Consider the following 25,924-nt stretch of genomic DNA (forward strand, 5'->3'; position numbering starts at 1 on the left):
AGCACCCTCACAGGGAAGAGCTTCTGCCTCAGAGCTCATCTCAACCTCCCCTCTGTCAGTTTAAAGCCATTCCCCCTTGTCCTGTCACTACATGTCCTTGTAACAGGTCCCTCTCCAGCTTTCTTGTTGGCCCTCTTTACGTATTGGAAGACTGTTATAAGGTCTCCCTGAGCCTTCTCTTTTCCAGACTTAACACCCCAACTCTCCCAGTTTGCATGTACTGAATTACCGTGCTGATAAGCATTACTACTCTGTATTTTCAGATCTCTGGATGAAGAAAGAAAAACAGAGTACAAAGCTGCTGTCAAAATCCAGAGCTGGTTTCGAGGATGCAGAGTCCGAGCCTATCTGAGGTAGTATGTTTAGTCTGTCTTAATCTATATTTCAATCTTGATTTTTTGTTTTTCCCAAAGTTTCTCATGGTGTTACTATTGACATTGATATAATTTTTTTGGAAACGCTATGGTTGGTCTCTTCTCCCAGCAGGCCATTCTCCATTTTTTATCATCATAAGCCCAACTGGTCTAACTCGTGTGCTCAAACTTCTGCATCTTCATAAAAATTAGGGCTGTGAGGGACAGGGTTTGCTGCATCTTCAAGTTTGACCTCTTGCCTGTTGCAAGTCATTATGTATCATCCAGACATGCTGTATGAAGCCTAAAGAATTATTAGGTTGAGTAACATTAACCACTTCATGGCAAATATTTCCCTGACACAAAAAGAAAAGGCTATAGCCATTATGTGCAGTTGCTTAAAAAAAGCACTGATAATTTGTTTTCCAGTGCTGGTTCAAGTGTGGTATCATAGGATGCAGGCACCACATGCAAGCATTCAGCAGGCAAACAAACATGGTATTTCAGTCCTCTAAGGAATATCAGTTATGCCAACAGTGTCAAAAGCCCCCTACAAAGCCAGAGGATTTGTAGAGTGTCTGGAAACAGAGTGCCCCTCTATTTCCAGGACAGAAGTAACAACAGCATGCTGCAGAAGGAAGTGAAACCCCAAGTCTCTTTGCCAGTCTATTCTGTATAAAAATGCTCTTCCACACGAACATTTGCAGTTAGTGATGACCAGTGTAAGAACGATGTGATTGTACTGAGCACGTAAGAACTAAATCAGCTAAGTGTAGAAGAGGATTTTCTCTGCAACTGCGTAGAGTAATCCTGTTCAGTGTCCTCTTTCCAAAGGTGGATGTGGTGTCTGATTTAGGAGCACAGGCTCGATATAGCTGGTTGTAGGTGATCTGAATTAGCCTCTCATTTGAGTTATTTGCTGGAAAACGCTGCCTGCACCGGGTGACTCTAACTGTATTGCAAGGCTTCTAAATTTGGCCCTAGTTAGGTGGTACAAATGGTCCCCTACATAGCTTTTTCTATCCTGTCCCAAAGTAATGATTGCATTAGTTTCAGAATTTTTAGTTGCATGATAAAGTATATATATATAAGGACAAAGTAAGGATTTACTTAAAATTAAACTAGGTGTAATTTTATAAAAGAGAAAAAGTAGTCTAAAATTTCCAGATATCTGTGGGGTTTGTCAAATCTTTAAAAATTGGAAAGCTGTGGAAATACTGCGTGTGATTAACAACAATTCTGAACTGGTCAGATGTGCTGGTTAAAACCGTCCCTGAAAATACCATCATCTACTATGCAAATTACATTTCTAAGGCTATTTCATTTAACTTTTGTAATGATAACTGAAACAGTATATAGATAGAAGTTTGCAGTAACCCATTTTTTCCAAAAGCACACATATTTATACATGTGTACATGCATAAATATATGTATAAATTGGTTTATAAGTGTGTATGTGTGCACATATGTATATATATATAAAGTATGTTTGCAGTGGCCATCTGTTTGCAATAAGTATGGATAAGACACTATATGTTATTTTTAAGATTAGGAAAAAGTAAAGTTGTTTTGTAAAGTCTCAGAGGAATCATTATTTTGATAATATATTTCATTTTAGATACCTGAACCAAATGGTGATTATCATACAGAAGAGGTGGAGAGGATATCTAAGCAGAAAACACTTCAGAAGAATGGTGAAGGTAGGAAACGAGTTTTAAACATTTTGTCTGGTTATTTATAGAGTGCATCTGAAGTCATTCACTTGTCTTGAAATTCAAAAGCTGAAACTTGATTCTTTACACACACAGACATGTACTTAACTTTATTGTCATGGAAAGCACCACTACTTTCAGTAAGCCTACTCATAAGGGTCAAGTTAAGTCAGTGTTTAAGTGTTTGCAGGTCTGGAGTATCAGTCCCCAAATCAGCAATGAGATCTATTTGTACAGAAGCCTGCCTACATGGTACTAATTGCAGGATTGGAATTTTTCAGGATGCTTTTTTTCCTGGCAGAACTTTTAATTCTGAAGAGAAAATAAGCCGAAGTGTCTACATGCTGCTGTTCGATGTTTTAGTGGTTTAAGTTTCTTCCTTAATGAACCTTGCAGTATTTGAGGTTTTGCCCTAAGGCACACAGGAGATCACAGTCGATGTAATTCGCTTGACAGACTTGAAGGCAGCTAAAGTGCATGATAGCACACAAACTTCTGTTAGCAGGCTTAGGAGAATAAGAAGAAACTAATTTGCCTTTTACATAAACCAATGGGATTTAAGTATTTAGTTTACTTCAGTAATTTATAAATTTATGTTAATATTTTACACTAGTTTTAAACTTTTTAGCCATTTATTCTTGATTAATTTTGTTAAGGTTAAATTGCTGTCTTTCAGTCAATCCAGACAAGTTAAGAAAAAGAAAAAGGGCCATAATAACTCATCTGTTACCAGCTAAAATCCGCACCTCCTACTAAACTGTGTTTTCAAGCAGTAGGACTTGTGTGCCTGGAAGCTTGTCTATTTTTCCCCCAGGTCTATCAGTAATTTAGTGAAGGATTTTGCTTCTTCCAGTTTACCTGCCTTATATAATAATTTACTGGGATAGGAATCCTTTCAGACTGTGGTTTTCAGTCTGTCTTCTAAATCACTGATTTTTGAATATAGGGCAGGTAGCTGCATGCTGGGATTGGGTTTGGCTTTAAAAAAAAGTTGGACTTCGTTGAATATTGTCCCTGAGTTTAGGGAAGGTTTGTATAATCTAGAAAGCTTCTGTAGAAGAGAAACATGATAATATTAATGTATGCTAAAATTCATTAATGGAAAGAAATGATCCAGGCAGTCGCTGGGAAGAGGGAAGGAAGAAATGTGAAACACTGACACATACTGCCAAAACGTGTTGCAGAACTCCCTTTTCTGCAGGTTTTTAAGAGGAGGATAGACAAATGTGTGTGCAGGGCTTAAAGGACTTAAGCAGGACAAAAGTCTGATGGTGGCCATTTTAGATGGTTTTCAACCCCCCAAATTGTAAGGAGCTATCTTTTGGCCACTCCATATTCAAATACTGCTTGTTCTGTTGAGAGTAATCAGTCTCCTATTTTAAACAGAATGATGTCACTTTAGAGGCTTATTTTCTTATATAAAGGATGTAAAAACAGTGGTGCCAAGTTAAGATACACCACCAGGGTGCCCACTGTCCATTGTGCTGTTCTGAGTGGTGCCCTGTAGGTGACATGGCAAGATAATTCTTCCCAGGGAGACAGCCTGGGACAGTGTTTGTAGTTGGTGCCCAGTGACAGGATGAGAGGGCACAAACTGGAATACAGGAACTTCCACTCAAAGATAAGAAAGAACTTTTCTTGTTTTTTAACTGGGAGGGTGATCAAATGCTGGAATGGGTTACCCAGAGAGTACAAGCTGTTCTTGTAGATACTTGGAGATACTACAAACCCAACTGATATACTACAAACCTTGGAGATACTACAAACCCAACTGAACTGCACAACTTGACTGTGCTTTGAGCAATGGTTTGGAGCTCCAGAGGTCCCTACCAACCTCAATTGTTCTATGCATCTCTGAAATTGAAGGTCTTTTACCTCATCTCTTTGTTACTTCTGTCTTCTTTTGCCCTCTCTTCTTAAAAAACCCACTCTGATAATTACATTTTAAGATAGTCATTCATATTCGCACAGATTTGCTGCAGTAACCAGGCTGAGATAGCTAGAATCATAAACCCCCCTCAGCTTCCCATTCCTGAAACATATTTCTGAAGATAAAAAAGACTTGAACCAATAAAGCCTGGTTCAGGTGTAGTTCTTCAAAGAGCTATAACTGACAAGCCCTTGCCAAATCTGAACCTGTGGAATAATAGAAGAAAAGAAATTGTGCAAGCCCACACTTAATACATTCTAAATCACACCATGAATTCATCAACTTTCTGGATTCCAGTACTTAGTATTAGGGTTCTGAAGAAACAGAACTCATCAGCAGACTTACAGATTGTACAGTAAATCAGCATAGAAAACCACCTTTTCCTCCTCAAATACTTTATTTTGTGTTTGCCATCTCTTTGATTGGAGAGGACTAAACAGGACACCTTGATTGGAAAATAACTTGGAAGCCATACAAGTAGCAGATAAAGAGGCACCTTTCTCTCCCTTTAGACAGCTGTATTCAGTATTGTCTGTTTTGGGATGGACTTAAATGTAAAGTTCAAGTTCATTACGTATATTCATTGCTACACTATCTTCATCAATGGCTGGATTTGGGATGCATGTTTGCATGGAACTCTTGCTAATAACTGTTGTAATGAGTCCTAAGTATGAAACACAATGATACCTTTGACATGATAGTTCCGTAAATAAATCGGTCACTTTAAAATTTGCCCACTGATAATGATTGGCTTGGTATCTGCTGCCAGCAAACAAGGCAAAGCATATGCACAAAATACACAGGATTGCTTGATAATAAATCATTTTAATGATTATATTCAAAATGGTGAAATGTGAGTGGTACTGATGCGGAAAATAACAAAAGCTGAGGCTCATCAGATTGGCTGTCCATATGTGCATCACTACTAGTATTTCATTTGTTACTCCTCTGCTGCCTCTTGCTTTGATTGTTAAAATATATTAAGTTTAAAAAAAAAAAAAAAAAGATGGTTTTTATATCACTGAAGTTATGTGCCTGTCTATATTCTAAATAGAAGTGCTTTGGTATAAAGCTTGGATCCTAATATTAATCTCAAGCTGTGGTGGTTTAAATCCAGATGGCAACTAAGTACAATGCAGCCACACACTTACCCCCCCCCCCCCCCACCCCCCCACACGGCCCGGGCGCACCCAGTGGGACAGGAGGAGAATCAGAAAGAAGGTAAAACCACATGGGTTGAGATAAGAACAGTTTAATAATTGAAATAACAGTAAAACGTAATACAACAACAACAGTAATAGTAGAAAGTACAGAGAAAGAGAGAGAAGAAAAAACAGAATACCAGTCAGGATCATATCACATTTGTTGATGATCCCCAAACATGTTTTTAAACAGAAAAGGAGAAAGTAGTACAACACTTCATACACGAAAAGCTTCAAATGTATTTTGGAATCATAGACCTAATGTAAAGTAGTAGGGAGATCTGTATATTAAAACCAGAAACAAATAAAAGACTTCATGGTTCAGAAGTGGAGGTGGTACATGTGGGTGAGATGGCAAGATAATTCTTCTCAGAGTCAACCTTGCAGTGTTGCCTTGGAGTTAGCACCCAGAGCCAATGAACTAGAGACAGTACTACGGGCACAGCTGAAATGCAGGAAATTCCACTTACACATAAGAAAAGAGTGTTCTGGATAAGAAAGCACCAGTTCAGGAAAGAATCTTTTGTTTACTAGGAAACCCTATAAATATAGACTGGGGTTAAAACACTAAATTATGGCTAATTCTCTTTCACTTGTAGTAGCAGAACAAGTATGCATTATCCGAAGGACTAGAAAACAGGGCAAAAGAACCTAGATGATAACACAGGCTTTGGCTTTTAGCACAAGGATAAGGTTGAAAGGCAGTTAAATCTGCATTTGGCTGACTTGTGATTTAGAATAGTGTTGAGTAAAAGCAGGAATATGTGATTTCCTATTTATTGTGCATGACCTTTTTAAGTAGTGGTAGGGTAAGGCCTGGATTTCTCACACCTAAGTGAAGTAAGCAAGTTAGGACCCTAGTTGCCATTGACTATCTCTGTAAGTAGCAGACAGAGATGCAACTGCAGAGTTCTTCAGTACTTTGCCAAGCTCAGGGGGAAAGTGGTCCCACTGTCTTGCAGTATTGATGATATAAAGAGCATTGTGATGTTAGGTCTCTGATTGACATTCTACAGAGAAATGACATGTATTCAGACCTAACAGCCTTAAAATATGAGCATAAACAAAGATGTGAGATTGTTTAGTTTAACCACTAATGGACAGAAATCTTACGATGATTTTTAAGCTTAGAAATTCCCTTTAAGAAAGTACTTTATTTGGTGGAATGGCAAGAAAGAAGGTGGTACGAAAGAAAGAAGGGGTAAGCTGCAAAGCAAAGTTGTATCAATTTAATCAAGCAGTTTAGGAATATGCTTAGCCCTGGCAACCATTATGTCATTCCAATATTAGCCACCTACAGTTAGTATCGCTCAGAAGACATTTATAGACACAAAAGGAGGGACAGAGTCCACTATTCTAATACATACCTTTGAGGTGGAGGTTCCCTTAAATATATATATGTGTGTATGTGTGTGTGTGTACACACATAGATGTAAAACTTATTTGAAATGTCACAGTCCTGCATTTTTCTGTTACATCAGAAATATCTTTTTGACTGTTTCCATTATTAGTAGATTGGTAGGATATGAAAGTGAGCATTTAAAATGCACCTTAATTAAACTGCAGGAATTATGCCTTGCTTAATGTAATGAAGAAAGAGAATTTAAAATGAAGTAGCATCATTGTGTTCATTTGTAAATAACATATTGCAGCCAACTGTTTCTTAATTGCCCAGACTGTTGATAAATAATCCAGTCCTGCTGCTCTCCACAGACAATTTGCTTTGGATCAGACTAGGCAATTCAAATAACACTAATTACAGTGAAACCCTTTTATAGTGAATTCCTGTTTGCCAGGGGGGAGAAAATCACTATATCAGGGGGAAAGCACTTTTGCCTTTGATTTGTGTCTAAAACATGAGAAACACATAAAAGCTGCATGTTGTGCTAAATAAAGGACATACTCTTGCATTCAAAGTACTTATATTTTACTTTTTATGATACAATTGTGAATTATGTTCATTTTGCATTTGTAATTAGAGGGTGGAACAGATGTGAAAGCTTAGTTTAAAGTGATGTATCCATTAAAATAACCTATGCTGCCAAGTGATTGCTTAGTATAATAGGGGATTCGTTCACTAGGAGAGGAATTCTACTTTATTGGAAAGAAACCAGGACTTCAGGAAATGTTTTGTATGTCAGGGGATTCACTGTAACATGGTATCATTGTATTTATGATTTTATGATGTTAAAATGAATATTAAATGAAATAAAATTCCCAAGGATTACTCGGGAGGCAGCTAAGTACATAACATTTAGTACAGATGGTTGGAAGGCACAATTTTGCTCCATCACTGCATCCGTATCCTTGAACGATTTCGACTGAAGACAGCATTTCTTTGAATTTTTCATTAAACCAGACGTCTTGAAATATGAATTCCTTTTATGTTTCTGTGAGTTTTGGCTAAAAGAACCCCAGTGAATAAATCATACATGATACTACGTGTCACCAGCACTTGTGAATATTTCTGCTTTGTTATTCTACTCTCAGTAGAGCACCATTGATTATCAAACTCAGCGGAGAGCATTTTATGATCATATATCTCCATTAGCTCCTAGTTTGACTACCATAGATTTTTCTGGTTAAGCCTGCATTATGTATTAGGAAGCCTATCTCTTCAATACAAAGTTTGATTTTATTCTCTCTAAGCCTAGAATTCTTATTATGTATTATGTATAAAGATTCTTATCTTTTATATGTAAAAATAGGAGCACTGTCTTTGTGCAACTGAAATATATGCCTTCTTTTTTTTCCCCCCTTGATTCACAGACAGCATATTTTATGATGAAGATGAATTTCTACAATGAAATGGCTGTCAGGGTAAATATTTCTTCACTTGTTAAACAAATGAAAAAGTCAATTGTGCTCCGAATTTGCTTTTAATAAAATGAGCAAACCAGAATAATACACACTTGATTGATATGCTGATGGCAACAGCGGGAAATAGTGCATAGTTAAAAATTAAAGTTACACTCAGTAGTCTGGGTTGTATTTGATAACCATAGCTGAATTTTAGTCATCTGCATGTGTCTTGCTCTGTTGAAATGTTCATTCTACCTTACCAGATATGATACTGATAAAATCCCCAAACCTTCTAACTGTGTTCTTATAAATGTAGACATATATTTACAGTTCTGACAAACTAGAAGGCTTTTGGGTTTGTTAATGTGGCTATGCTTTTTCTTAGGTTAGTACATGACATTCGATGCATTGAATCTCAAAAGAGTTACTTGGAGAGCACAGGACAATTTCATTTCCTAAACATAGAGGTGGAACTGCACTGAGCTTGCTGATATTTTGAGTGAATTTTGCTAGATGGAGTATAGACAGTCCTTGAACTAAATGTACAGCAAATTAAGATTGTTATGGGGAAAGCTGCAAAATTCATTTAGTTAGAAATCAGCAATTTTTTCCTGAACTTCGGAACTGCAATTAAACAAATACATAAAACAAACATGGGAAGGACATGAGAGAATTTTTGGGATGAAATATTTTTATCTTACTTAATTCTTCTATTTTGTGGAATAAACCCACTTGAGAGGCCTATAACATTTTAGGCAAGGCATCCTACCTTTGGAATACTAGCAAAATTTGGAATGTGGTGGGAATGGAGAGTAACCCAAGGAAACTCCTGTAAAATAGGAAGATTCTCAGAACATATTTTAATTTTGTGGCCTTTCCAGTTCCAAAAGAACTCGGACTCAAGACGTGTGTTCCCGTCAGGTTTTTGGCTTGGTGCGGGTTCTTTCAAAGGCACAAAATAGAATCTTGTATTTAGTGCATATTAGAGAGCTGAAGGTGCTTAACAGCAATCTAATTCCTAAGAAATACATTTGTTTTGGGGGGGAGTTTAGTTTATTTCTTAGCTAGGTTGAAAGTATTCCACAGTGGATAAATGCTGATACTCATGCTGCTGAAATCAGGGGGAAAACACAAGATACAAGCCAGCTCTTAAAAGTTGGCTGTGTACTTTTAGAAGGCATTTGAAGACCAAATTCCAGAGGTAATTATGTATTCTAATCAAATGGAGTCTTGCATTTGGGCTTTCATTTTTAAAAGAAATGGAATGTGTTCCCATTCATTTGTAATGGAAATGTAATGTTGAATCATTAGGTGGTATAAATCTTCAAAGTCAAAGTACCAGTTTTTTCAGTCATGTCCTTTCCTTTAATGGAAATTTAAATCAGTAGAAACAATAGAACAGATCTTTATTAGTTGCAAATGTCATCATATGGTTCTCTTCTATCTAAATCTTGTGCAGCCATATCTGCAGAGCAGATTGAAAACACTATCATTCTGAAACACTGAATGTTTTGGAGTTGGGGTTTTTTCACTGTCATCTGTTGTTTGAACAATGAACCAAGGCCCAGGAAAATAGAGAATGAGACCTGTTGAGTTTCTGCACAGAAGATGTGTGGCAGACTAGGTTTCCTAATCCAACAGTGCCTCATATTCACACATTGTGCGCTTCATTCCTGATTAATATACTTCAGTATTCTGAAAATATAACAATAACTGTGTGTGGGGTTTAACCACTTAGTTTTACCTCGTAGTATTATTAAACTATTTATTTCAGTTTATAGTCATTGATTAGAAAGGCATATTCAATTCTTGCAATTGAAGTATCATTGAGGGTGTACACATGCTCAGTTTCTAAGCCAGTCTAAATCTCTGTCTCCCTGTATTGCATTTAGTTGTAACCAGAACTATCAGTTTCACCTTTTCAAATTAAATCAGAGAACTTGTTTAAATCAATTTCGGTTTTGACTACTAAGTCAAAACATGATTCTCTCCCTTAAAAGATTTAAGGTTGCTATAAATTTCCAGCAACAAAAGTAATCCTGTGGAAAAAAAAACACCAAACCTATTTCCATGAGCAGATGGCTTTTGATATATCAAGGTTTTGCCATTTGTTTTAGTGCTTAAAATAAACATTATTTATAAGACCACTTACATTTTGATGTTACTTAATGAGGAATATGCATCATTGATTTGACTAGCTTAAGAGGTCATTTAGAACTTGCCCGTTAACAAGCTGTAATCTGCTGAGCACACAATGACTTTGGTTAAAATGATCTGTTCAGTGCTGATCAATGACAATAATTGTTTTGTACCAATCACTGTTGAAACTTGCTAATTACTTTGAAGGGCATAAACACTTCTCTCTCTTTTTTTTTCCCCAAGAATTTTTAAACATTCACCTTGGAATGAAAAAGAAATATAGTTATAGCAGGCTCGGCTTCCTTATAAAAGCAAACATTTACAACTTGCACATCGAAAATACGAACCTCATCAGAAGCTTTGTGTGTAACATTCAAACAGATCAGTTGTGAACACGGACATACAGTATTAGGGAAACAGAAATCTAGCAGAAAATAATTTGAGACATAATACAGTTTTTCTTACTTATGTTTCATTCAGTTGGAATCAGTGAGGTCATTCTGAACAGCAAGTGGTGTAAATAAAGGTAGGATGCAGTATTTAATTGGTACACTGAGCCCATTGGAGATAATTATAGCTTTATGCAATTTGAGTCTTTTGTCTTTCAGTTTGAGTTTTGATCCTTTAACCCAGAACTATCCACTTCTGCATTTGTAACTGTGAGGTGAAGACTGTCAGAAAGAGTTCCAAAGGGACCATAATCCTGCATTAATGAGCACACAGCTAGATGGGAGCCAAGTTGCTCTTGTTGAGAAATTTTGAAGCCAAACAGAAAAACAAAGCTAAGATCCTTATTCACATGCTTAATCCCAGATCTCTGAAGGCATACTCATTCTTTGCTCTTTCACTATCCCTTTTTAATTTGGTAAGCTTGTGTAGGAGAAAGTGGAGCTGCAAAGAGTATGAAATTTACTATCACCTAGTGCAAAGAAGCATGTCTAGTGCTTAAACTTTCTTGTTCCCATGTTCAGCTACTCACATAACTATTATGTGTATGTATTATAACAATGTCTAGAGGTCCAAACCCTGTTTATTAAAAAAAACAACACATGGGTAAAAGAAAATAACAACTTTTAAAATTAGTTCTTAGTCTTACTTGTGAAGAGAGGAAAATACATGATGATGCACAAAGGGGAAATAGAAGAGCGTATTGACACTAGAAGTTAATATCCTCTAATTCCTAATAACTTTAGTGCATCATTTGATTTTCTTGGTGACTCGTCACTCAAAGACTTACTGAAGGCTTTATTTATTCTCTTGTTAAATCTTATGTAAAAAGATAATCACAACTGTACCACAAGGTGCCATCGATTGAGACTGAGTGCTAGTTTTTACTTTAAAGAACGGTGTTCACATTAAAGAACATGCTTCTTTGGAATAGGGAGTAGGGTAAGAAGAAAAGCAACACCACGAACACATGGATTGCACTCCACTTACCAATTCACCCCTTGGTTCTGGAAAGAGAAGGGTTGGTGTAAAGGGGAAAAAAAAGTAAAACATTCCCTGTAGATAACACTGAAGAGTTTAAGTTCTTAAAAAGTCTAGTAGCCAGAGGCCCACAGCAAAAGGAGAACTGGCAGATTACAACATTCTTGTCTTCAACGTGCTTAAGTGAAGGGGTGTAGCTTCTCATGTTGAAGTTGCTTTGGATTATAAGGCCTCAAGCTTTTTGCCTTTTTAATGTAGATTCTGCCTTTCAGCTGTAATGTCTGTTAAAATGTCAGAGCTGTAAAAGTCCAAGGGATGGAAGTTGGAGGAGAAGTGAAGGTAATGCAGACTAGAAGGTAGAAGTAATTTGGAGATGCATCATCTTACACTAAAGATGAAAGAAGTGCAGTTTCTAAATGATGTTTCCAGAAAGCCTGATTCATTGAGTTACCAGGAAGGCTTCTGTTCAGTTTAGATTATATACAGAACACAGAGGTGAGAGTGTAGCAGAAAATACTGGCGAGGGAGTGAATCAGTAGATCATGCGTGTTGTACCTGAGGAAAGACACCGCTTATGTGCTGCTTTTTTACTGTTCTTAGATAATGCAATGCCACTGGCAGTAGCAGACACTTCTTTTCATTGTCACACCCCAGTATAAATAGTTTTTAAACTTGATATTGTATTTTTAATATTGGCATTTCATAGTACATTCAGATCACCATTTAACTACAATATGTTACATCCTACCCTTGTTTTCTTCATTGAAACATATCGGTGTTTCTACTTGATATCGCTTTTAAGGAAACTATTATTTGGGAAATACAACAGGTATTTGATATGCATACAAACTTTTGATTTTAAATGTAGTAAGCAAATATTTATTTCCTCTAGATCCAGAAAAGATGGCGAGGCTATTATGTTCGGAAATACATCCATAATTATTATGCACTGAAGAAACACCTGGAAGCCGTTTCTGTGAATAACGAGATTGTCAGGTAAAGATAAACCTCCATGGGGTAAAGCATTCATTTCCTCTTCTTTTATTTGTAAAAAGTGCATGGCACTATTTAAACTGTTCCTCTGAGTGGTGGTTCCCCTCCATTAACAAATACCTATGTATGTATCGGTCATCATTCACTCTAACCTAGCCCTGTGCATGTTGCACCAAATTCTGTTCTCATTTACACTGTTAGGAATTCAGAATGATTTCTTTGAATTCATTAGGCATACTATGGGTTTGTACCAGTTTGGTAAATCTGAACTTGGCTTTTCACCTCTGTTCAGAACTCACAGACCATTATGCCCAATATATGGTTTGTTGAACTAGTTTAGTTGGTTTCCCAGAATACACAAGCTGAAAAAAAAACCAGTTTCATAGTTTATTTTGCAAATTGATTAGTGACAATGACTGAAAGTGCAGATATAGATCTGAGTTACGTGCATGAGCCATGCTTTGAATGTTAATTGTGGGAACTGCTGGTGTGGATATAGTGAAACAGATTCTTTTCATAGTTACAGAAGAGATTCGCCTATTAGATTTCTGGCTACAACTGTTGTTGCTATATGTTCCTACTCTATTTCTCCTATCCATCCCTTATCTTTCTCTGAACTTAACTTGAAAGCTCTCTAAAATAGAGGCAATTATTTCCCTTTAGCACATTTGATGTCCTGATCCATGACTATTTCTTGAGAGAACACTGGAAACAGACAAAATACTGGATGACTGTGATCATTACTTTATTCTTGTAAGTGAAAGCATTGAACAAAATCTATCCAGTTTTTGCTGTTCAGAAAGCCTGAGACAAATCTTTGCTTTCTGAAGCGTAGAAATGTAAGGCAGTCTTGTGAAAAAGTATTTGTGTAAGTCTTGTCTAGATCACATGGCAAACAATTCAGCCAGAAGACTGTTACAGAAAAGAACATATGCAAGTTATAGATGAAAGAAAAGAATTATCGTGTTTCTTTGGACACTGCTTATTAATTTATAATGTTTTCCCACAGTTATAGCTGATGATACATCCTCTTTGTCACAGCATTACAACTAACTCGTGCATTACACTGTTACATATAATGAAACATACTGATAACCACTTACCTTTAATCTCTCATTGCTATTCATTTAAATGTATTCTATGCAGAAAGTTAAATCATAGCTAAGCAAAACCGGACTTAAAAAACCTGTCGTCTCTTCAACTGTACCTTCTTGTTCTGATATCTTTGAAGTATGTTCTCTTCTTGAAAAGGCAGAATTCTAGGAAGACTAGACCAAATTGTGAAAAGTAAATGAAGCCAAAACTTTTCTGGTTTAAAATGAATATAGCTGAAATGAACTGCAGAGACACAACCTGCTTCTCTGTTTGTAATAGTTCAAATATTCTTCTCCACTCCCTTCCTAAACCTGGAAAAAGGCTCATAACTTGTCAGTTAGATCAACCTTTGATGCATGTGAACAAAACAGGGCAGCCAGTAGTATTCCTGACAGGTTGATTGGAACTTCATTTTTTAATTCCCTAAATCCACAACAGATTTCTGCTGGGTATATCTAACTTTGCAGGACTACAAAAATACCTGTCTTTAATTACTTTGACATGTTCATTAAATGCCCTAGTATTTGTCCAGGTGTTTTAAAACCATAAAGCCTATCCACTGGGTATATTTCAATCAGGAAATACTTTGTGCTGCTTTTCTTTAGCAAGGAAGGTGAGCAGTGTGACTTCAGGTACATCAAATTGTCCCAGATGGTCCATGTAAACTCTTACTCACTAACTGATATATTCATGCTCTGCTAATTTGAGTTCTGTCTTCCAGAATTCACATAATTTTATATCTTTCAGATGAAAAGAAAAATCCATCTTTTGAATTACTATAAAAGTTAATAATGAACTTTCGAGTGAATTGGGTCACTTGTATCAAACAATACAAGTTGCAGTTTAAAAATGCATCAGTTTTCAAGTGCGATCAAGGATCGCTGCAGTAATCTCTTTACTGGGGAACATCTGAAAACAAATACATGTATTATCTTTAACATTCTTCTTATGAAGTCTAATGGATGTTTAATGAAGATGAGGTGTAGGCCCTCAGCAAAACAGATTTTTCCTGTCATTGAGCTAAATTGCTGTCAATTTCTTTGCCCCCAAGGCAGGGAGTGTTTCTTATGAGGAACACTGAGCAGGGTGAAGGAGAGATTCTCTGCCTATTTTCGTCAGTCATCACATATGGAAGAATATAACCTCATTGTTCATTAACATTTTTGCATATAAACAAAACAGCACAACCTAACATGTGAAGTAATGTGTCTTTTCTTATTGGTCTTATAGATTATATGCATTGTGCACTGTCAGAGCTAGTAAAGAACCAAGTTTCTTCACAAATAGCAGAAGAATCACAGTAAGACAGAGACTGATTTTAAGAGCTCCAGTCGTATAACACACACCCCCAAAAAAGCAACCAACCAATGAAAACCCAACAAAATACACATAAGAAAGAAGTTTATAATTCCAAAATTGGTTTAAACAGTATCTTTCTGGAATTATGAAGTGGTTGTAAACTGAATTACAAAGTATGGTTCTCAGTCTTATACTCTAGACTAATGCTGATTGATAGAATTCTTATCAACAACTACCTGAAATCACATTTCAAGTCCTTCTGAGATACATTTTTCTCTCTTGGTCTCCAGAACCAGGGGTTGTGCTTGTTTTTCTCCCCTTTCGTTAAGGAGGAGCCTGTATCAACTTACCATTCACTACTTTCTAAGAGAAACTTCAGAGGAAGTTGCCATGGAACTGCACATTCTGTTAGTTTCTTAGAAGAGTATCTTATAAGACTTATTGAACAAAGTTTGTTTCCTTTACTCTCTTCCTTTGCCCTATTTTTTAAAATGTAAGACACATCCCCTACTGAAGGGTTTTCTCAACCAGTAGTCACATCTTTACCATTCAGCTTTAATACAAGCCGTCCTTATTTAATAGCTACCCTCATTTAGTAGCCAGACCTTTATCATTTGTCTTTACTGTGAAAGCCCCAGGAGAAAGTAAACTTAATAGAAGCTGCCCCAGTTTAAAGCCATAGAGGGATGTAATTAAGTTTAACAGAAATTGATTTAACAGAAATTGACCTAAAATATAATTAAATAATAATAGTCATATTATGTGTGAGTTTCCACTCACTTAACAGACTGCTTATCCTAACTTGAGGCACTGGTTTTGTATGAACTGAAGGTAACTGTCAGCTTTAGCTGCCAGGCTGGCTGAAGAGCGTGTGGGTTTGCCTCCAGCATTCCCGTTACTTCCCACTGCTGTATAACCTATAGGTTTGATGCCTGCTGGTGTCCCCAGTAGAGTCCCTAATAGTTAAGGTGAGAAGTGGTTCAAAGAATCCCTTGACAGATGGCAGAAGAATGAATTTGAACCCTGAACTCTGTCTACATAAGGGCAGACTCAGACTTTTCTTGGTATTTGTACAGTTTAGCCTCAGTGTAATGGTGAAATGAGTTCGTCAGTCCTGAATTCTGTTTTTCCTAGAAGATTTGGGAAGTTCTATACTGAACAAGTGGGAAGCCTGTTCTTAAATATTTCTCTTACAATAAATATTTTAGTAATAAGTCTTCCTCTGTAGCATCTGTTTGTATTTAAATAAGTACCAACTCATACTGTATTCTGTGTAGGTACAGATTAGTTGGGTGGTTGCATATATACATGCATGCGTTAAAATAAATTCCGTTACTTCTCAGGAAAGTTCATGTATTTAATTTTAAGGGAAAATACCTTGTTTTGAAATATTCTTCTAGCTACATTTAACATCTCTAAGAGCTGTCAAAATGGTTACCAGGGGAAATATGCCAAAAGCAATTAGCATAGGCTATAACTCCATATGATGCATTAGAATTTTGTTTTATGTGAAACAGTTCCCAATCCATGATAAGCAAATGGACATCACTTCACATAAATTAGCATGCTGGTACCATTATATCAGAAGAATTTATGGATGATGTCAGTTGCCCAACTGTGTGATTAACTTGCAGTTCTTTGCCTAAGGTTATCTACACACTGGCCTTTAAACTACAGTAAAGCAACTTTGCTATATGTCAGGTGTGCAACTGGAGATAAGATTTGGGGATGTAGTGCTCCATTTACTGATGAATGGCACCATTTAAATGTTTTCCCTAGACACAGAACTCAGTAAGATAGCAGTATCAGAAAACTAACAAAGCAGTGGCCAAGTCCTGGCGTTGGGTTCTCATGTAATCAAGGCAGTTAGATTAGCTTTTTTGGCTATTGAATAAACAGTGACTTAAAGGGAGCAAACTAAGACCTGATCTAGCTTTAGCAAGCATCGTACTGTACATAAATGCTGTTACATTTCTAAATCATTAATTTCACACACTTACAGGGTTGACACCAAATTCTTTCTATTGTTGTTGGCTATAGTAGTGAAAAAGCCTTGAGAGTGGCCCTGGAGAGTGTGACTTTCATCCAAGTTTAAGTAGCTGTTCTATTAGCAGATTTAGTATCACAGTCGTCATTAAAGCTTTTTGGTCCTCAAGAAATGTCAGGAAAATAGATAGTGCAAAGTGATACAATATGTATATTCTTGAATCCTTTGTGCAGTCTGCTTTTTTATAAACTTAATGAACAGTGGAATACAGTGCTGTTACATGTTGTTGGTGATCTTATCCAGTGGTTAGCCTTTCTGCAAATATGCCTGAGCATGTAGTACTGAGAAAGGTAAGAGTAGCTAGCTTACTCTTGACTAGTAGAGCACGACTGAGGTCTGTTTGCTTTTAACACGACAGGTACTTTGCTTCTTAAAACTTCTGAGGTAGTGCTATTTTCCATGAAGTGGGCTTGCATTAAATGATCTGTTGTCATAATAATATGAGGAGAATTTGCTCAGCACCCACCTGTCTGTTCCTTTCTGATAAAGATAAGTCCAAGTGCCGGCCATTCTCTCAAGTGTCAAAGTGTTTTGAAGAATGTATATATTGTCTTATAATTCAATTAAAATGTTCCTGCTCATTGACTGCAGAAGCAATTGATTCTGTAGTCTATTTTCAATTAGTGCCAGAGCCTTTCAGACAGCTCCTTGGAATTCTTGCAACAATAAAAACCTCATTTTTGAAATGTTGTCTTTCACTTGATGTCTAATTAACTAATTTGTCTTCAACCCGTCTTCTTTTCCCTGTCTTCAAAGACATCTAGAGGAAATGCATGATGCTTTTTAACTTATGTACCTGTAATTAGAATTTTCAGAATGTAAAGTTATCCTGGTAGCTTTCTTTGGGATCCATAGAAATAGAAACAAGTGCCGAATATGCTTTCATTTATTTAAATATCAATTTTGAGTGGTAAGGCACATAATTTGAGACATCTTTGTCTTTTCCAGAGGATTTTAGGCATAACCGATAGATCTTGTAGGAAACTTAGGACTGTGATCGACTGAGGATCCTGAAGTACTTCCATGGCTACGAACCTGATGTTAGGATGAGTAAGATATAAAAATGAGTTATTTGATTCTCCTCTGTGATTTGACCTACTTTCCATTGAACAATATTAAGATGCTCATATTAAATTAAGTGGGAGTTAGACCAAAGAAAAGCCTTAAAATGATACATTGTAAAGAGACTCACATCTGGTTAAAATAGTCTCCACAGTTGTGCATTTTGTGATGGTTGTTCCCTCTTAAACATGCTGCCCACATATCCAGCTTCCTTCACACACTGAGCATAAATACCCTCTTTGCCAAGTCAGTCCATTTTTAGGTCTTCTCTTTGCCTACCTTTACACATATTAAACCAGTTTCATTTACATATATGCTTTTATACAGCATATATATGCTTTTAATAATGCATTTTGCAAAACAAGATGGTTTAGATGGACTTTTTTTAGTTTGATCATGAAATTGAAATGAACTGGCTAAAGCTGTAGAGGAGGCAGTGCCTATTTTAACTCCAAAGAAAGCACTTTCTGAATGCAGTAAGGTTAAGATAGAAACCATTATGACTACACAAAAAGCTGGATTTCCAATGCAGGTTCAGCTAGATGTACCTCATGTGCCTTATTCTGTTCATGTCTCTCCTGAGCAAGTGGTGAAAGCAGTCTTACCCTGGTTTTCATTAGTTCTGTGTAATATAGATCAAGTTTTGTAGATAGACATGAATATTGTAAGTAATCATAAGTAACTGCTTAGATTCTAGTCTTTAAAAATATGAAGGCTGTATCTTCTCATGTATTTTTTTATGGCACTCAACACACCATTAGGAGTAACAGATTAAACATTAAGCCTTATTTCACTTGCATCCAAAGGAAGATTTTTAATCTGAGTGTAGGAAGAAATTTGAGCTCCTTGCATTGACTCATTGGACCAAATAGAGTGCAGTGTAGCTGACTTCTTTTGGTGAAGGTAGAATAAAATAGTTTTACACCTGTGAGCTTTGAAGGCACTGTAGTGTCTGGATAGATTTTCTGTTTTGAAATAGGTCTGTTTGTTAGAATTACAAACAACCCATAAAACATTTTCTGCAGACAGCCCAACTAATCTTTGCATTTTATATTGTCTGCCATTGACAGACTTCACAGTTTTATATTTGTCTGAGGCAGGATCTTCACTGCAAAATAAGTAGAAAAGGGGAAGAGGTACAGTTTCATTAAGCTCTAACATATCATTGACTGTCAGGTAGGTCTTGTTACGCTGTCCATCCTCATTTAACTATCCCACAAGATCTCTTAATGAAGTTAAGCCCCAAGTTCACTCCAGTAATTCTGTGGCAAGAGTTTGTGCAATGTAACAATTCATCACTTGTCAGGAAGGCACTTTTAGTTTATACATTTAATAAGGGCATCCTCTAGCTTGGTTAATTAGAAGTGAACAGTTTGCATATTTACTAAATGCGGAGTGTCATTGCCACCACGGCCTATTGCCTACATGAATTATTTCTCTATCTGCAATAAACAGCTGGGTAATTATTACTGCCATAATCAGATAAATTCCCTCTGTAAGGCTTTTCTTACATGGCAATTCTTTGAACTCATCCAAAGCTGAGCAAAATTTATGAACTCCAGCAGCTAGGCCACTTTTTCATAGCGTAGTGTCCCTGTTCCCTATTTCAAGGACATGTGGAGTATCATAAATATTGTGTAAATTAGGAGGATAAATATGATTACCTAAAGATTACATATTAATAAACTTGATTTTCAAAATATAATTTTCAGTTTGTAACTGATTACATTATAGCAGTTCTGTTTTATCTAATTGTAGAGACATGACAGGCCATCGATATACACGGTATATATACTAGGTTATCAGGGAGAAGCTCTACCATTTGAGGACTAAAGACTCATGAAAAAGTATGTAAATATTTTTTCATGTGACTTTTGGAGTCATTTGAGCTGTTTAGGTCACTAGAAGTATGACAAATTTTATGTGGTATTTACTCAAATCACAGCAGTTCTTTTATCATTAAAACAAGGTGATGGTTCTTTTTGGTGGGAAATTCTCAGTTTAATAACGAAGCATAGAATTTAAATGCATGGATGTATGTGTTACATTAGAAAATTAGATATTTCTTTTATTTGTGGAAGCAATTTGTATACAAACAATTATGTTAACTAAGCTTGCCCTATGCTATCCAAATATGCCAGCTCATATGTGAGTGTATCTATAGATACAACAGTGAGTACTTAATTTACCCATACAGCTTTTCCAGAACATGCTGGAATGCAGCTATTTTTCAGTTCTCCAAAGAAACAAAAGAAAATCAAAAGACGTTAGTGTCAATTTACCTTTGGTGTTCAAAATATATCCGGTATTTCTCTTTCAAAATAGTTTCATTTTATCATTGAACCATTACTTTTTGTTAGGTCTTCCTGTACTAGACTGAAAACTCCTTTAATATTCAGTGACCATACATTAATCTACCCACCTTTTAGTATTCTTTGTGCTAAACATGAAAATGGAGGTCACTGCAAGAAGTTGTCTCTGTGCTTAAAATAATTTTTGTGACCATTTTCAGCAGACTTTCAAATATCCTTTAAAATACTATCAGCATCAGAACTCCGTTCTGGTGGGTTTTTTTCCTTCTGCTGTGTTGTCAGCTTATACATTTATATCAAAAGGTAGAGCTTCTTCACGTCTATGAAGCCTACTCAGAATACCCCCTTTAAAAGCCATAGTTCCTCATACTGTAAGCATGATTTTCTATAAGCTGTGCAAAACTTTCACTTAATATTATCCCCCTTTCAAATCCTTCAGATTCTTTACCTTCTAGAGATAATTACATGAATCCATTAAGTTGTTTATCCTTGACACTTGAGCTAAATCCCAGTGTTCTACCTTGAACTTCACAGTTCCTATTGCTTTAAACCAAGTCAACATGACAAAGTATTTTGAGAAAGCAACATTTTTCACCTCTTTTCTGCAAGCAGGTTATTCTCTTTTTATCCAATAACTGATTGCAAAATGCTTACAGCCTCATCTAACAAAGCAATTTGATCTTTCAGCTTGCATGACACCCACAACCATGCAGCACTCATTAAACTACTTGTACCTGGTGGTGAGAGGCCTCACCACCTCCTGCATTGTACTTGGCTGCTCAAGAAGGGATCTAGAACTCACATCAGCAAATTATGTGCTTAGGTACAGACAATATAATGTAAATGTTGGATGTACTCTTTAGACATGAATAAAGGGATGCCTAAATATATGATTAAATGTAGTCTGGTTTATATGATGGACCCCAAATTTCAGACAATAGACTTTAATTCTGAGTGTAATTTTTGCGTGCCATGCTAAAAAATGCCTGATTTTGGGGGGCATTGATTACTTCAAGGTTTTCAAGACTGTAAGAGGTAAGATTTCCTTCCACTTCTGCTATACATGATAGATCAGCACATAAAAGGTCTCCCTGCATTGCCATTGTAAAACCTGTTTAATGTGAACAAAGTTTACCATTTTATTTGCAAACATATGCAGACTTTTATATGAAAGTGAGTGAAAATTGTGATCTGGGGAGTTGACCTCAGTCAAATTGTTTCATAATACCCTGAGAAGGAAAATCAACTTAGCTGATGACCTTTAGAAGTTGTAACATCACGTTTACTTTCTAAATCACATAATGTTGAGTACTGTAAATGTTGCCAAGTACCATATATTAAAGTAGAAGGAATACAGATATGTCTACATTGTCCTGCACTGCAGCAGAGAGATAACAGCCTAAATGAGTTCATTCTAGTAGTGGGAACAGCTTAGCAGTAGCAAAACATAGCAGTGTGCTTTCCTCTAGTTATTACAGCGCAGATGGTAGCATATATAGTCTTCTGGGAATTGCAGTGTCAAAAGCTAACAGATACTTTCACATGACATTCACTAGAAAACTTTCAATGGTATTTGGCTGTGGTAGACATCCTCTTTTATATGTTGCTGGAAAAATTAAGAACATGACTGCTCTCTTAGCAGCTTAGCACTGACACTGTGCTAGAAATGACCACTGCTGCTAAACTGCTATCAGGATAATATGCATAAGGATTCTGTTATTCATTCTGGGTCAGATCAGCTTTGTAACCCCCAAATACTAAATTCACTGTTTAAGCTAATCAGCCAGGCTGATTTTCCATGAAGGGGTCAAGAGCAAACAGACGTGGAGTGAAAACATTTTTGCTGTTATGGTTGGCTTTAGTAGTACAGACTTGAGCATAAATAAAGTTGGATCCAGTTCCTCAGTCAACAGAAGCTTCAGTGTCGTAGTTACTCTTACGCTACATCCATAACGGGTCAGTTTTACAATACTTACAAAATAATTAAGCTAACAAAACAGCATTGCTTAAATCAGACCTTTAACAAATTATTTTTAACTTCACAACATTTTGTGCTGCCGATGAGTATGAAGTAAACTCAGCTGAAGGATTCCTACACATAAGAGAAAAGCCTTTGGACCAATAAGCTTGCATGTTTCCAGAAAATGGAATCATTTGAAAAGATTATATGTTACCAAAAAAATAGGTTTTAAATAGGTGTGAGGAAAAATTCTCTATGAATTGTTATTGAAACCTTGATTAGATGATTCCATGTGATGGATTAGGGAAAATACTCTCTTTTTAGTTATAAAGTGGCTCTGCAATTGGTATGTTGAAAAGCTGTTGTCCTCTCTTGAGTAACTGTGCAGCTGTGGAAATTGGAAGGGTAAGAAGGATATATCGGTCTGTTCTTTCCTATCATCTGGTACATGCTGTGTCCTGATCTCCTGATCTGCACAAAGTATTCATTCACTGTATGCCCTTCACCACTCTGTTCACTGCATTTCCTGTGTAGTATATTGATCACATTGTGGACCTTGACAGCTGAACTGGTATGTCACTTAATTCCATTGTCAGTGTACACTATGTGATTAAGAAAAGATGGACAGAGTATGCTCTACTATGCACAAATTATAATGGGATTTTAAGGTGTTATGAATTTCTTTCTGAAAAGAAAAAAAGAATAGAAACTGTAGGGTGCTTTTTCATGCCCACACATTAGCTTTATGTGTTTTAATTTTCTTCGTCCTAAGGACTCATATTTGTTTCCCGTTCACTGCAATGACAGAGCACTACCATTCCTCCAGATTTGAAGAGAGTGTCACAATTAAGTTGTTGAATGGGTTGATGTAAACATCATTCACATTTAAAATTAATAAGAATGCTGGACACCCCTTTGTGGTATGTCTCCTGGGCAGTAAGTTACCTTGTACCGCTAATAACTGACTGCCTCTGAGCATCTGTTTCACTGCAACTTCAGATCAAACATTTTGGTCAAGTGATGCTAGCAGGATACACAGGAGTATATGTAATAGTAGAGAGGAGTAAGTTGGTTGCAGAGCTGCTTTATTCTGCTCAATAGATTAGAGCAGGTTCATTCAAACTATCAGAAAAAGGTTAAGGATGATCAAGCTGTCTCATGGTACATAGCTTGCATAAGTATGCATATGTGTGCTCTGCTCAAACTTTACCTTTAAAGTATGGAGCTCTCTAAAATGTTTTTACATCATTGCTTAGTCTATACATGTATTTATTTTTTCCCCAAATACAGTAGATGAAGTCAAATGATATTATCATGGCAGGGCATATTCCATTCTCACCTCCACCAACGTGATGTGAAATCAGGTGGCATGAAGAGGTGTACCAAAAGGATTGTCCCACTAATTTCATTTTCACTTGCATGTTCTGCATTTGAGCAGGGAGGATGATATATAGTCAGGAAGATAAAAACAGTTTAGGTTATCTCCATTTATGCTAAAGTTGCCTACTGCCAAAGTTACAGGAATTTTATGATTTGTGGTCTGAACTGTTTAAAATCACCATAACTTTATATTCTTTCTGGCTACTCAAGGCAACTACTCTAATTATTGGTGTTCTCAGATGCCGTTTGCTTTAGTTAATATTACAGTTTAATGTTGTCTTGTTAAAGGACCACAGAATGCCAGTGAAAATGGAAATAGAATGCAATAGTTTGATAAAACTCAATAAATGCGGGTCGGTGTGAATTTATGACATGATGTAGTTCTATGCAGAATTATTAAAGTCTGTATATTACTGAAATCATCACTTGAAGACCTTTCCAAAAGTGCCAGGAGCAATATTATATGTGTATTTTTAACCTTTATACAGACAGCAGGAGCACTGTCAACTGAATTTGCATCTCATAGCTGGAACCAGCACCACTGCCTACTGCATAATGAAGTATCAGAATAACAATAAGTTACCTTGACATATGAAAATGTTTTCTTTTCAAACTATATAAAGCAAATAATTTTATCATTAACAAATCAATAGCTTCTTTCAGATTTGTAACTCAGGATCATTTTGAATTTTGGGCTTTGAGCACATACATTGCTAATTCTATGTTTATTTTCAATTACACGAAACATTTCCTATGACAAGGAAAACACTCTTTGTATTAGCCAGTATATTCACTTCTTTAATAAAAGAAAGCACTCTAAACTTGTGTCAGTAAACACTGATATTCTTCTGAGTTGTTGAACTCAGTTTCAGATCATGGTAAGACACTACATTGATCAAAACTTACAAAGACATTCCATAGAAATATGTGTGGGAGAAACTGATTGGACGAAGCCAGGTTTGTAGGAAGGTGGATACTGTTAATATACTGAGATAAGCTTTAAGGTAGTGAAAATATTATGTGCTAAAAACATTACCCTCTTTGTCAATCATAGCAGTTTAGTAAGCAGTACTATACCAAGCAGTACTATACCAGCTCTGAGCCATGCAACAGAATGACCATTTATAAAAACAGAACAAGATTCTTACTTAGCCTAAAACATGTTTTGCATTTACAGAACTCTTTTTCTCACCCCAAATTTGGTGACTTTTTAAAAATGCAGACCAATTTGCTGATATTCCAATCTCCCACCTCACACTGAACCATGAAAGGTTCATCCTGAAGCAAACTTGGTCCAGAGTCACCATCATGCATCATACCTAGTATTCATTATAGGATATAGTTCCAAGAAAGGATTGCTTACCATTGCTGAATGAGCCAAAGATACGTATGAACAAAGAGAAGGGTGGCAGTGAGTGTAAGGGTTTAATCCAGAGATCATTTAATTTCAACCAGTTTTCTATTGACTTTAATGGAATTCAGATTTATTTTCTCTGGAAAGGCATACACGTAGAAAGTCACAAGCATGAAACTTCTTGTCGTGGTTTACCAGGACACTTCTCCATAAACACATTTACGTGTAAGCTATCTGGAAGTCTAACTCTATTGGGAAGTTTATGTCTTCAGTATCACTTGTGCTTATACAGAGATTTCTGTATGATAACAATGAAACCCTGTGCACAGTGCATAATTTGTTAGTATTAATCTGCAAATGTGTGAAATAATATATTCATATCCAAATACTTTTAGATTCTCTGCTTTTTGCTCCTATTTGAATTCTTGAACGTATAGTAAAAGAGGTAAAAGTTTCAGGTTCAAATAGCTTTGGAATAAATCTGTATTTATGCTAAAACATCTGTGCTTTCCAGTCAAGCAATATTTGGACTACAACATACCCATTATTTTGTACTGCCTCTCAGGAGAGAATCATCTTGGGAACTGTTATCCCCAAGACAGAATTGTCTGCATGTTCTGTACAGAGCAGTATAATGCATGAGAGAAATATTTTAGCACAACTGGCAAAATGTGTAGGCTGCAAAAGTGTGTTGAGAATTATTTGTAGCTGCTTAAAAAACCTCAAACTTTTAATCGATCATGGTACAGCATTAGTGAGGACGTGATGATCAGGAAGGATTGTGATGACATGGATAGTATTGTCTAAAAAGATCAGGTATTACACTGGAGTATTTTAGACCATATCATTTCAGCAA

At 36.3% G+C, this 25,924-nt stretch overlaps 1 protein-coding gene across 1 annotated transcript in view; it reads left to right on the forward strand.

Annotated features, from left to right (window-relative positions):
- Window positions 1–241: 241 nt before the first annotated feature.
- The window catches only part of SPATA17 (spermatogenesis associated 17), a gene marked incomplete at its 5' end in the record, with an annotated part of 78,084 nt that continues 52,401 nt past the window's right edge, over window positions 242–25,924 (forward strand). The window contains 4 exons of the mRNA XM_010009409.1: window positions 242–353; window positions 1,972–2,053; window positions 7,967–8,017; window positions 12,459–12,562. Of these exons, the coding sequence (XP_010007711.1) occupies window positions 242–353; window positions 1,972–2,053; window positions 7,967–8,017; window positions 12,459–12,562 (349 nt within the window). The remainder of the gene's footprint in view (window positions 354–1,971; window positions 2,054–7,966; window positions 8,018–12,458; window positions 12,563–25,924) is intronic.

This window comes from Nestor notabilis, unplaced genomic scaffold (genome assembly GCF_000696875.1).
Source record: "Nestor notabilis isolate BGI_N333 unplaced genomic scaffold, ASM69687v1 scaffold4922, whole genome shotgun sequence".
Lineage (NCBI taxonomy): Eukaryota > Metazoa > Chordata > Aves > Psittaciformes > Psittacidae > Nestor > Nestor notabilis.